Source organism: Xenopus laevis, chromosome 7L (genome assembly GCF_017654675.1).
Source record: "Xenopus laevis strain J_2021 chromosome 7L, Xenopus_laevis_v10.1, whole genome shotgun sequence".
Classification (NCBI taxonomy): Eukaryota; Metazoa; Chordata; class Amphibia; order Anura; family Pipidae; genus Xenopus; species Xenopus laevis.
The window spans coordinates 82,527,471-82,541,305 of NC_054383.1; the positions used below are offsets into that span (position 1 = coordinate 82,527,471).

The 13,835-nt window shown below is 39.8% G+C and overlaps 1 protein-coding gene across 2 annotated transcripts; it reads right to left on the reverse strand.

Annotated features, from left to right (window-relative positions):
* Window positions 1-6,501: 6,501 nt before the first annotated feature.
* Window positions 6,502-11,821, reverse strand: rps25.L (ribosomal protein S25 L homeolog). 2 transcript variants are annotated; one of them, XM_018225838.2, is made up of 6 exons: window positions 11,314-11,446; window positions 11,010-11,039; window positions 10,639-10,734; window positions 9,462-9,645; window positions 9,212-9,308; window positions 6,502-7,560 (listed from the first exon to the last, which is right to left on the reverse strand). In XM_018225838.2, the coding sequence occupies exons 1-5, from the start codon at window positions 11,395-11,397 to the stop codon at window positions 9,214-9,216; spliced, it is 489 nt and encodes a 162-aa protein (XP_018081327.2). In that variant the 5' UTR covers window positions 11,398-11,446; the 3' UTR covers window positions 6,502-7,560; window positions 9,212-9,213. The 2 variants fall into 2 exon arrangements, with proteins under 2 accessions (XP_018081327.2, XP_018081328.1); XM_018225839.2 differs by lacking the exons at window positions 11,010-11,039; window positions 11,314-11,446 and adding an exon at window positions 11,670-11,821.
* Between the last annotated feature and the right edge of the window lie 2,014 nt (window positions 11,822-13,835).

The following is a 13,835-nucleotide window of genomic DNA, read 5'->3' on the forward strand; positions in this document are numbered from 1 at the left end:
TGCCAAAAGCTCTAGTTGGTCTTAAAGCGCACTGCATGTTTCACCAATTAGGCAGCACATTTTGGCAAAAAACCCACAATTGGCCCATACATCATCAAACACAATGGCTGGTTTACAAACATCAGTAGGAGGTGTAAAATCCATGTTTTTTATATATCTATAATACACAAAAGCCATGAATATTTTGCAAATTATATCCTGATAAACTGTGAGTTCTGATGTCATCAGTTATAAACGGTGAGTTCTGAGGTCATTTCTGTCACATGACTCACTGAAACTTGTGTATTATAATAAATAAAGTACCCCCAGTTGCAAAATATGAGGATATTAGAAGTTACCTCGGAGTTCCATGACCTGTATAAAAACACTCGGCCTTCAGCCTCGTGTTTTTATATGGTCATGAAACTCCTCTGTAACTTATAATATCCTTATATTTTACAAAAGGGGGTACTTTATTCACTATATAATGCACCTTGCCACCCCCAGTTGCATCATTCTCAGGTGAAACTCTTGTGGTACTCTGTGTATTTAGCACTGAATACAAGAGAGGTGGTGCTGGTGAAAACATTTGGGGGCACATTTACAAAGCTCGAGTGAAGGATTCGAATTAAAAAAACTTCGAATTTCGAAGTGTTTTTTGGGCTACTTCGACCATCGAATGGGCTACTTCGACCTTCGACTACGACTACGAATCGAACGATTCGAACTAAAAATCGTTAGACTATTCGACCATTCGATAATCGAAGTACTGTCTCTTTAAGAAAAACTTCGACCCCCTACTTCGGCAGCTAAAAGCTACCGAAGTCAATGTTAGCCTATGGGGAAGGTCCCCATAGGCTTGCCTGAGTTTTTTTGATCGAAGGATATTCCTTCGATCGTTGTATTAAAATCCTTCGAATCGTTCGATTCGAAGGATTTAATCGTTCGATCGAACGAATAATCCTTCGATCGTTCGATCGTAGGATTAGCGCTAAATCGTTCGACTTCGATATTCGAAGTCGAACGATTTTAGTTCCTAGTCGAATATCGAGGGTTAATTAATCCTCGATATTCGACCCTTAGTAAATCTGCCCCTTGGTGTAAAGGACCTTCCCCTAGTTTTGGCCTATTAGGATCTCCTAGTTGTAGTGTCCCCTTCGCACACACAGGTCTTTTGTGCATAGGCTGTGAAGGGAACGATGTTGTACCCCTTAGTTCCCCACCAATTGAGCCACTGCCCATAGTAAATGAACCATACTGTATATTGTCAGATAAGTTATAGATCTAAGGGCAATGAAACGTGATTTCTGGTGTTTTTTATAAGTAGCCTAAACATGGAGCATTTTCAGTTGGAAAGATGAATGGTTTGTAACTAAAGCAGTTTACCTATACATCATCACAATCTTTTGCCACTAGTTTTTAATTACTGTGAACAACCATTCAGCATGGAACTGATGAATGAGAAATAATGTGTAAAGGGGCTGTAAAACATTGTCACATAAAATCAATGTATATCTTAAATGTGTGTTATAAATAATAGCAACAATAAATCTTGTTGGTGGCATTATACTTTCCTGTAAATTTGTAATAACCAGTGCACTGACCCAACCCAAATCCACCCCTACTGCCTCCCAGCTCATTCCTCTACCCTGCACTACTCACTAAGTTTGGTATCGGTGGCTGGTTACATCACGACTCTGTCCAATCACGTTGTTGGCATGACCTCTCACCCACACATGGCAAAAGGTGGCAACCATACCTGTACATATCACACTGTGCTAACTCTGCCGCCCTGCGGGACTCAGGTGGGTTTTGGTTGAGCTCTTCTGCCTCCTCTCCCTGCCCTTACACTGTCGGCTTCCTGCTTCTGGTTTTATAGGTGCCTTCACCGCTTTATAGACCCGCCCCACTGATGACATCACAAAAGGCGTGGTCGGGTTTAGTTTGGCTGCGGGTGGGTCTGGTGCAGGTCCAGTTTTTCTCAGCCAGCACGTGACTACTGTACATATCAAATAGCACCACCTGACCACCCTGTACATATATTGTTGCACCCCTGCATATATTTCACTGTGCTACAAAGTCCTGTACATACCACACTGTGCCATTCCTGCACATACCACAATGTTCCCAACTACACACCTATCACCGTCCCACCCCTGCAGCTCCAAACCTCTTTCCTCCAGAGAGAGGTTTGGAGCTGCAGGCTTTCAGTGTTAGAAGATAAATATGATCATGTTTTAATGAATGCATGATTTGCAGGAGCAGTGACCAGCTCCATGTTGTAGCTCCCACCCTTCCCAGCTATAGTCAGGTGATCCCACTGGTGTCTAATAAAAGGGCAGCTGAGTTTGGGAGTTTTACTTTGAAAGCAGCTAGTAAGTTGCAGGTAAAACTTAGTCCCTTTGTAAAATATATAATGAAGCAATATAATTCTTAATGAATCAGATGAAAATTGAGCATAGGACTGGCCAGATATGGGATGACTTTGACGTAGTTGGCCAGCTTAAATATATTGCAATATATGGACAAACAATCCCTGTTTTGTTTAAAGGGTAAGGCATTTTTCAGTAGCAGTATGCACAAAATGTCTCTGTCTTAAATATATTGATAATGGGTTGAGTGCAGAGGACCTCTTGTAGTTGACTATATGTATTTTGTGGTCACAGCCTCATTGCACCCCCGCCTAATGGTTTTAAAAATTAGTGGTGAGCACAACTTTCCCTTGTTTGTTTTACACATTCAGAATATTATTCTATGTGTTAATTTCTCAGAAATGTATTGCATATTCAATGTTTTGTTTCACCAGGACCTGTTTTAGAATCACCACCAGCTCTATAGTGTACTGAGCAGCACTGTACAAATCCACAATACCATCCACTTGTAGTCCCCCAACACCCTTCTTCTCCATCATTTTTTGCAAGGTGCATTTCTTCCTAAAGCCACAACTTCCCTTAAACATCAACTGTCATTCCATACAAACTGTATTATTTAGTTCTGTATCTTCCTGGATTTAATGATCTGCCACCACACTTGTACATTCAAATGCATCTCCTCTTGAGTTGTTTTGAACTAGTCACCAGAAATAAAGACTTTTTTTCATTTACTATTTGTATTTTTCTAAGATTGAAGTTTATAGTTTAGATTTTCAACTTTTTATATCTTTCTAAAGCAGCTATAGGAAGGCGGGGGGGGGACTCTGCAAATGTGTTCTAAATTGATACATTAGTTGATACATTGATGTTTTTCCCCAACAATACATTTTTATTGTATTTTTCTATTTCACAAACTGCCACATAACGGAAAAGACAATTTAAGGAAAAATAAATCATACAAAGTATCAATAACAAATTATAACAATACTTGTATGTTGATGGAATACAATTAGTTGTTTATATTTCGAGGATTTCATTGCTACAGTTTACAGACATGGGACCCAAAAAGGTAATGCATTGAGTGGGTGAGCAGGGCACCTGAGATTCTAATGATGAGGGATATTTTTGTTGTGTTTATATAGATAATAAAGCTTGAATCTGAGTACCTGCATGCCTTAAAAGGAATTGTTCAGTGTAAAACTAAAAACTGGGTAAATAGATAGGCTGTGCAAAATAAAAAGTTTCTAATATAGTTAGTTAGCCAAAAAATGTAATGTATAAAGGCTGGAGTGACTGGATGTGTAACATAATAAACAGAACACTACTTCCTGCTTTTCAGCTCTCTTGGCTTCCACTGACTGGTTACCAGACAGTAACCAATCAGAGACTTGAGGGGGGGCGCACATGGGTCATATCTGTTGCTTTTGAATCTGAGCTGAATGCTGAGGATCAATTACAAACTCACTGAACAGAAATGTACCATGTGGCCCCCCTTCAAGTCGCTGACTAGCTCAGAGTTATAGAGCTGAAAAGCAGGAAGTTGGATTCTGGCTGTTTTATTAGACATCTGTTCACTCCAGCCTTTATATATTACATTTTTGACTAACTAACTATATTAGAAACATTTATTTATTTTGCACAGCCTATCTATTTACTCAAGTTTTTATTTTCACACTGAACTGTTCCTTTAATATAGGCATGGTTTTCATGTCTTTACAGATTTGGCACGAGTGTTCTTTAGTAGACTGGTTAACTTCTCATTTGTCATAATCCAATCTATTTTTGCTTAAAAGCTGGTAATAAATTTTGCTCTTCCATGCTTTGGCAATGGTATCAGCTATAACAATGTAGTTGATTAATTTCTTATCTTTGTCCCTGCTGAGCAGTATCAGTTTCATTAAAAGCAGCTGTTATTATTGATACAATAGTTGCTAATATTCCACAGATGCTGCTGAGAAATGTTTTTAAATAAGTAACTAATGTTGCCAACACTTCAGAATCTGCACCTGGATTTTTGAGCTGGCAGGCAAAAAACACCAGAGATTAAGCTCATTAGCAGCAGATAGATCTTTTAGAATACAGAAAATGTGAAGTTGACCATGAACCCATTCCAAATTACACTAAATGAATCATGGGTAGTCCCTGGACTGTGATCTGGCATTAGATTGCCAAAGTGGAGCCAAGAGGGGATTGGTCTGAAAACAGCAAACAGGCATTTTCGGGCTGATCCCAATTTGGCGCCTTTTCGTTCTGCAGTACAGAGGCAGAATCTGTACTCGTCAGTGCTGTTTTACTAAGGTGCATATGGTTATGGGCACACAGGCTATAGGCTCCAGCTACTATCAAAACCACAGACCACTGTCAAGGCGCTGATCAAGAATATCAGGAATCCGGCACAATTAACATCAAGATTCGGCTTTATTCACACCTAGGAAGGATAACAGTGGAGGATGTACAATTCTTAGAATTGTACATCCTCCACTGTTATCCTTCCTATGTGTGAATAAAGCCGAATCTTGATGTTAATTGTGCCGGATTCCTGATATTCTTGATCAGCGCCTTGACAGCGGTCTGTAGTTTTGATGTAGTAGCGAGGAGTGACCGGCGTATCGTGAGAGCAGCGATCGAGCAGGACGGCACTTTGGTCCGGATGAGCTCTGCCATTGACGCTCCGTGAGTAGAGCTCCAGATGCTCTCAACCTGCATATTTTTGCAAGCTGAGAGAAGCATGTCTGCTACATGCCCCTGCTTCATTGATCTGAACCCCATCAACCTGTGTCCTGAGGTATGAAAGGAGCTGCTCTGCTTCTCTCAGCCTGCAAAAAAAAAAAAAAAAACACAGGATGAGAGCCATGGAGTCAGTGTTCCATTTGCCCTCAGCCACAGCTGAAAAGTGCATCAGTATCATCTTTCAGACTATACCATTCTGTAATTAGACCAGAACCCTCCCCTTTGTGACATCTTCAGCCAACTACATCTTAAGGTGGCCATACACGGAGAGATCCGCTCGTTTGGCGATGTCAAACAGTAATGGACGGTTGGATCGCAGGACTGCATCAACGAATAGATGCGGCCGCGATCCGACGGGATTTTTCGTCCCATCCGATCGAGATCTGGCCATCTTGATTGGAGAAGCCGTCGGCGGGCCCCCATACACAGGCCAATAAGCTGCCGACACGGTCTGTCGGCAGCTTTTATCGGCCCGTGTATGGCCACCTTTAGTGACATGGTTGTGACATCACTACTTCCTTTAGACAATTGGCTTCTACCGGCTTTAAATTGCAGACCGTAAAATGGATGTGTATGAGTGCAATGTATGTTCAAAAGGTGAACCAACCCTATAATACCAATACTCATGTTTGCATAAGTTACTAGAACTCATTTCTGTATCACACAAACTGAACATCTTTGTTAAAAAAAAAATATTTATATATAACATTATGTGAACGTTAGCAATGATGGGGGCAAAACTTGAAGGCCACTTAGGATTAGATTTAGAGAGAGCTTTTTTCTGTACTGACTTTTTTCCCCTTTTGATATCGATTGACAGACTTTCATATCAAAGTAGAACAGGTCTCTGCATAGCGAGTTAATGGTATTCATTTAAATCCCACAAGTAATGTGCAACTAAATCATTATTGGTGCTGTCAACCATTACCCAAAATCACAAAATAAGAGTAGACCATGTGTATCTGGAAGTTCCAGCTTCTGAAGTCAGTTTTGTGGCAAAACTTACACCATGAGAACTCGCCAAGGAACTTTTGTGAAATGACAAAGAAGCAGGGTCTGGACATAAGGTCATTCCCTTGAAGTACAGTTCAATCAATCAGTACAGCACAGTCATAAATCTGTTAGGGATTGTTCATCTTCCTTTTCAGATAATTCACCAGAAAGACACTTATCTATTTTTTTCTTCTAATATTGATGTAATTTTTCAGCTTGGAGGGGGGTGTCAGAGTCCGCAAACAGTTCTAAATTGATATTTCTTATTTGTGGCCCTGCTGAGTATAATGCTCAGAGTTCTGTTAAAGACCGTTCTAATTCATACATGTTCCAGATACTGCTGAAAATTTATCAAATAAAGTAGCAAATTGTAACCATTAAAATAGACACCTGGATCTTTCAGACTGAAACACCAGAGAGGCAAACATTCAAATTTAAAAAAAATATAAAGTATTTATTACTGAACAATATGAAAACTGGGGGGGATAAGGGTGGAAAAATTGTTCCAAGTTCACCAGTTGCAGCTTTGTAATTGGCAAAAAGAAAGCCACTTGACTTAAATGCAAGCTAGTAGCCTATTTTACCCAATGCCACATAGGAGTTTTGGGAACCAAAATTATTATGGCCAAAGTAAAGTCACGCTTGGCTAAGTTCACCATCCCCTCCACAATGCATGGTGGTGGTACTGCATCAAGCTCTAAAAAAAAAAAAAATGGCAATAATACATTTGTAGCCTTACAGAGCGTTTGTTTTTTAGATGGGGTCAGTGACCCCCCCATTTGAAAGCTTGAGTCAGAAGGGAAATCCAAGGAAAGTATGGAGCACCAGCAGGATCAAGTCCAATAAAACCAGTCTTTTATTCATATTAAAATACAGGATCTTAAATAATCCTCTCCATACCAGTATGGGGATAATTTAAGCTCCTGTATTTTAATGATACGATTAAATGACTTGTTTTATTGGAATGGATGCCGCTGGTGCTCAGTAATTTCCTTGGTTTCACAATTACATTGCTGATTTTGTAAGTAATTACTTAAAGTTCCTAAAACCTGACTGTTCCATCTCAGTCTGTCAGTAGAGTTTCTAATGCTAACAGACTACTGCTCCACAAATATGGCAGCCCCCTTATAGCGGAACATGGGGGCTAGAAATGTAATGTAAAAGCATCAGGCAAATACTTATGGCAAAATTATAAATAACATTCAAAGATAAATGTTATGATGGATATAAACAAAGGTTATTTTCTGGCGTCAGTATCTCCAACACCATAATATTCCAGACACTAATTTTAAATTTGATACAGAATACAATGTCACAGCTAAAAAAAAAAAAAATTTCATTAATCATTCATCTATGAGTGGCAATCAGAACTTTGGTTTACACTACAGCATTTTAATAAAGAAATAAAACCAGCCTTTTTTCTCAGAACAGTTTATTTTTTTGTAATCGCATTTACATAGCAAATTCTTCAATCCAGAGTCCAATTCTGGAAAAGAAAAAATAAATTGTAAACTTAAGTGACAGCAAAAATTTATATTTACTGCTACAAAGTAAGCAATGTTACAGATTCAATATTCAACATATTAACAGATGTAAGAAAACCACTAAACTGCACACACAGGCATATTTACTAAGGGTCGAATTTTGAGGGTTAAAAAATCCTCGAATTCGACCCTCGAAGTAAAATCCTTAGAATATCGAAGGATTTAACGCAAAAGCTTTAATCAAATGATCAAATAAAAATCATTTGATTGAACAATGAAACCGTTCGAATCGAACGATTTTAAGCGATCGATCAAACGATTTTTATTCGACCAAGAAAACATTTAGAAAAGTGCTGGGGAAGGTCCCCATAGGCTAACATTGGACTTCGGTAGTTTTTTTTTTTTTTTAAAGAGAAAGTACTTCGATTATCGAATGAGCGAATGGTCTAACGATTTTTACTTCGAATCATTCGATTGAATTTGACCAATTCGATGGTCGAAGTACCCAAAAAAATACTTCGGAAATCGAATATTTTCATTCGAACTATTCACTCGAGCTTAGTAAATCTGCCCCTTATAAATGAATAACAGTATTGAGCCCTATACAAAGCTGCATCAATTTAATTAAAAAAAAAATGTAGAGTTTTAATATTAACCACAACACTAAGGGTGTTTTCTGCAGGAACTCAATTCTCCCTTAGTCAAAAAACATGCTGGTAGGTTAATATGCTTATGTAATTGAAAATCATTTGTGTTTGAATGCAAGTGAAAGGAACATGCATGATTAACTTCTCTGTAAAGCAGAAAGTAATAGAAAAAGATAAACAAAGCACCTTTAAATTACTGTTTCAACTACAAATTAAAGTTTTAGGCGGAAGAGGCCGTGTGCAGGACACTTTTTGCCTATTGTTTTAAGAGCTAAACAGGGCAAACAAGGAGATTGAAGATACTCCACGTGTTGTCCTTGCATGCTAGATAACTAGATTAGTACAAGTATGCTAAATACTGATCTACCTTGCAAGGACCAAAACATGGAGTAGCTTCACTTTCTCCGTTTAACTCAAGAAAAGTGTGGTATACTGCCCGAGAGGATATTAAGAGCCAATGTTTTGTTCCTAACCCATGTTAGGGCCAGAACCGCATTTTAAGAACAGCTGCCTTACTAATGGGGTATTTTTTTATTGGAGACTAACATTACTTGTGATATTGCACATAGCAAGTAATCAGCAGTTAGGTTTGAAGTCACTTACAAGTTAGAAAACAAATGCAAATATCTGATTGGTTGCTATGGACAACATCACAAGTAATGGGTCTACAATGCTAATGAATATACACAGCCCAATGGCCAGATGGAGACTATGCCAAGGTAGGTCAGGTAGGGTGAGCTATGGGATGATCACATTTTGGAACCATGACTGAATGGCTAATATTACATATACTGAATAATCTTTACCATAACTGTAAATTACTTATATGTAACCTTATGAGCTAAGAGGGCTGTGATCAAATACCTCAAAGAGGATCATATCCAACTGCAGGTGGTCCCGTTGCATGGTGAATAAAGTGTGGGTTTGTATAGTGTTTTAGTTTACGGGGGGGGGGGGGAGCAGTTAAAGAACAAACAAATACCTAAAGGATAATAGTGAAACTCACAATTAAGACTCTTCTGTTCCTGCAGGTGCATCTCCTCCTTTAGTATTTCTGGTGTAAATAACCTGTGCTCTATGTTTTGACACTAGTTTAATTAAACCTGGGGAGAAAACACAATAACAGAACAAATCACAAAAGCTAGCAAACTTTAGTATAGCTCTCAGTTCAGATTCAGTTTCTTCAATAACTTCTTTCCAGGTTTCATGCACACAAGATGAAGCACTAAACAGTTTGTAAGGACCACGTTTCTTACCTTTGTTGAGCAGCTCCTGCAGTGCAGCTCTGGCCAGTGAGCCCCTGATCTTAAGCCTCTCAGAAACCACAGCGGGTGTGATGAGCTTGTAGTTGGGAACCTCCTTGCACAGCTTGTCATAAGTGGCCTTGTCAAACAGAACCAAGTTGTTCAACTTGTCTCTCACTTTCCCCTTGGACCACTTCTACTCAGAAGAAAAAAAAATCCAATTAAACTCAAAACACTAATACAACTAACAAATTTTATCAAGCATCGCCAATACACTACCAACATCATTCACTAACACAAGGTTATGTATTACAGTGGACCCACCAATCCCATGTTGACACGGAGGCCTAAACTTAAAGCTGGATACAACTACAAAGCTGTTCCATGTTCATTTGATTTTTAGACAGCACTTCACCACCCTCATCTGATGTTTAAAATCCATCTCAGCTGGGAGCTACCCTATTTCCAGCAAGATGTCTGGTAAACATAAGTGAGGTATATTTACCCGGTACTACTTTACCCTGTATAGAGATGGCAGTTAGATGGCTAACTACCCCACTGTCATTTCCATCTAGAGCAATACATGAGAAGGGCCTTTTTGTTACATGCAACATTTTAGTTATATAAGAAGTCTTGGATTATGTGTTTTTTTTTTTTAATTCTATCTGAAGTGCTTTCAACACCTTATTCCATAATTTGTGAGGGAGTGAAACTTGAATGGTGCCTACTCCAGACTAAGTGAAGGGGATGAAGCGCAGACGCCCCTCAAATGAGAAGAAACCGTGCTTTTGAACTGCTGACAACAGACCAGCTAGGTTGCTACAACTAAGGCTATGGCGGTTTTCGGCCTGCGTAATTTTGCAGGTGGAGAGAATTAGATCAGCTCAGTGATCCTGCTCCATTGATTTGAATTCGATAAGCCTGTGTCCAGTTACACACAGCAGAGTTGAAATAAGTATTTAAGTTCACCTAAGCCTGTGTGTGACCACGCACAGGCTTATTGAATTCAAATCAATGGAGCAGGGGCACTGAGCTGATCTGCTTCTCTTAGCCTGCAAAAAATATACAAGCCAACAACAGCCAGAGCCTTCAGCCTGCATGCCCATAGCTTAAACAGTTTTAGGAGAATTTAAACAGGCTAATAAAGCAGGTGATCAAGTGGTTGCCATGAGAAAGATGCTATTCTTACCTTCTTCTTGGCCTTGCCCCCAGACTTGTTAACTGGGTCCTTGTCCTTCTTGGCAGATTTGCCAGCATCCTTCTTCTTCTTGTCGTCCTTGGGTGGCTAGAGAGGGATAAGAAAAATAAAGCAAAATGAAGATTCTGAGGCCTGAAGCAGCGTAATAAAAAGTTACAATAAAATGGATATCAACAAAATATCCAAAAATGGAGTATAACCAATAAGCCAGCTTGACTATTTTCAGGTTTAAACTCAATACCTAGTATGGTTATGTATTCTTTAGATAGATTTTTTGGGGTGCAAAACTAGAGTAAGAACAAACGAATGCAGTGTCAAAAGCAGAATGAGTTAGTGTAAAAGTCTATACTGCAGACTTATACCTGCCAGGCCCGGACTGGCAATCTGAGGGTTCTGGCAAATGCCAGAGGGGCTGCCATCAGGTGTGATAGAAAGTCACTGTTTAGTGGGCTGTTGGGACCTTTTTGGGCATCTTTGTACTTGGGAGTGCCAGGGCCTATTTTGATTCCCAGTCCAGACCGGATACCTGCCTTTATATTTTATTTCTATTTTAAACTGGTCATCAAGTATCATTCACCAGCCAGGTGGTAACCATAAGTAACTATGCACCCAACAGAAATACAACACAATGGCCACCTGCCCTGTTTTCCACTACTAAGCACTAGTAAGGAAACAAGCTTCCCACCAAGCTATTTCCAGTCTCTTAGAGAGAGCCATTTGGGTGTAGCTGAATAGCAATAGCAAAGCCATATTATTCCATGTACAATCTGGAAAGAACACGGTTTTCCGGTATGGGCAGGGTCCTGCCGTTTCATAAAAGCCCTTCAGCATATGCACTGTAATACCCAACATACAGGGACATCGGGCCTGTGAGACCTTGTAGTTGCAACCACGCAGCCCACACGCGATCCAAAGTCATGGAGTCTACACTGAAAACATGCCCTTCATCGGCCATGTCACCAACCCCTCTCCATTTCAATTCCCGGAGCCCTTCTGAATGCTTTCCAGCTCTCTGCTCTCACCATGCTGCTACTTCTTCAAAGATGTCGGATAGAAAGGAAGAGAGGCCGCGCTAGCAGACCAGGAGACCCCGTGCGGGGCGGGTTCTTCCGCCTGTGAGACTACATTTTGATTTCAATAAAAACTACAAATCCCAGAATGCTCATGTTGTCACGTGACATCGTGCTCAACTTAAAGGGAAACAGTTGTGAAAAGGAGCATTTGATATAAGCTTAGCCACACAGAAATAATACGTTTTCTAGATCTAATCAGTTACAAATTCTGAACTGTTTCGGACGTATTCAAATTACTTTTCACAATCCTTCTCTCGGCATCTGTCTTTCTTCATTTTCACTTCAAGCAGCCAAGTGTTGGGTGTCTGATTTTGAATGACAGTTAAATCTAATGTGTATTTTTAGGGGTGTTCCATTTGCCTAGAAGAAGATGTGCTCTATTAAAAACACTAAAAATACTGTCTCTGCATGCAGAGTTTGTACCAAAGTCAGTTATTTTGTTTCGGCATGCACTGAATCCACTATTGGATTCAGCCGAACCCCCAAATCCTTTGCGAAAGATTCGGCCAAATACCGAACCGAATCCGAATTTGCATATGCAAATTAGTGGTGGGAAGGGGAAAACATTTTTTACTTCCTTGTTCTGTGACAAAAAGTCACGCAATTTCCTTACCCGCCCCTAATTTGCACATGCAAATTAGGATTCAGATTCTGTTCGGGCAGGCAGAAGGATTCGGCCGATTCCGAATCTTGCTGAAAAAGGCCGAATCCCGAACCAAATCCTGGATTCGGTGCATCCTAATTTTGTTAGATTTTGACTAGAAGAGGTACTGGTTGTATGGTCTCTTTTTATTCTAGAGCCAACCTCTTTTAGGCCAACGCAATGCCTCTCAGTGCAGAGACACACAGACAGGAGCTGATAAGAATGTATTTTCTGCAAATAAAATGAAGGTGGATAAAAGTGAATTCCCAAAAAGAACATTTTCCAATGTTTGATCTGGCACAGAGCTGGCACAATGATCTACTTATAAGCTCAGAGCTGGCACTGTGTTTAGCAGCGACTCAATGAATATGTAAAAGAAATAAGTGTATACTGTGGTTTCAAAGCCATATGGCATAAAGCAGCATACCGTTTTGCTTAGCCAGTAGTCAAATTCATTCATCAATGCTTAATGATATGTGAGGAAACTTTTGTAGTTTCTTTGTCACATTGGTTAATCCCAATGTTATTAATAGGGAAAAAAAAGATACTTTTATAGGAAGACCAGTATTTTTTTCTACAAAAGGTGGCAACCCTATGCGTAGTGAATGATTTTTTAACAATGATTATCTGATAGTCCACTGACCGATTACAAAAATGTTTAAACCTGTTTGATCGACTACTGGGACAATGCCAAAACAATCATACATTTTGCAATTGCCCACACCTCATCACAGGGCCGGGCGCCTTGGAGAACCCGTCCCCGCCGCGCAACCCTACGTGAGCGTGCGCTGACCACCACGTCACCCCATCACCTCACGTAGGCGCGCAAACAAGAGCAAAAAACTGGACTCTAAAGACCGGACTGGGGTAGGTAGCAGTGAAAGGTATGTGCCTGGCGCCCCATGTGCCTACTCTGCCTACCGCTAGTTCCGGCCCTGCCTCATTAATGAATACCTAACCAAATTTGTACCTCCAATTTGCAGATTTGAAAATATTGAAAAATTACATTAATTATGAACAAAAACCTTGTTGCATTTAGTTGTCCAGAACTTTAAAGACATATGACTTTAAGGGTTCAGATTTGGTTAGGCTGAACACTATTAGGGTTCATCCCTAACAAAATCCTGGATTCAGCTCCTCCCTATTTGGAATATCAATTATTATTGTGTGAGAAAGAAAAAGAAATGTTGCTCCGGCACAGCGTCATAATAAAGTTAAAAACAACCATTAAAAATCTATCGGTATATGGGATGCAAGTCATGTTTGCGATTAAGGCCATGGGGTTCCAGCGTTTCTAGACGGCGTATCCATTTAGCTTCCTTTTTTAATAGCATTTTAACACGGTCACCACCGCGACAAAGTTTTGGAATATTATCAACTATTTGGAACTCTAATTGCTGGACCCCATGACCCTTTTCAGCAAAATGACTAGATACCGCCTGGTCTGATTTTTTTAGTTTAACTGCAGATTT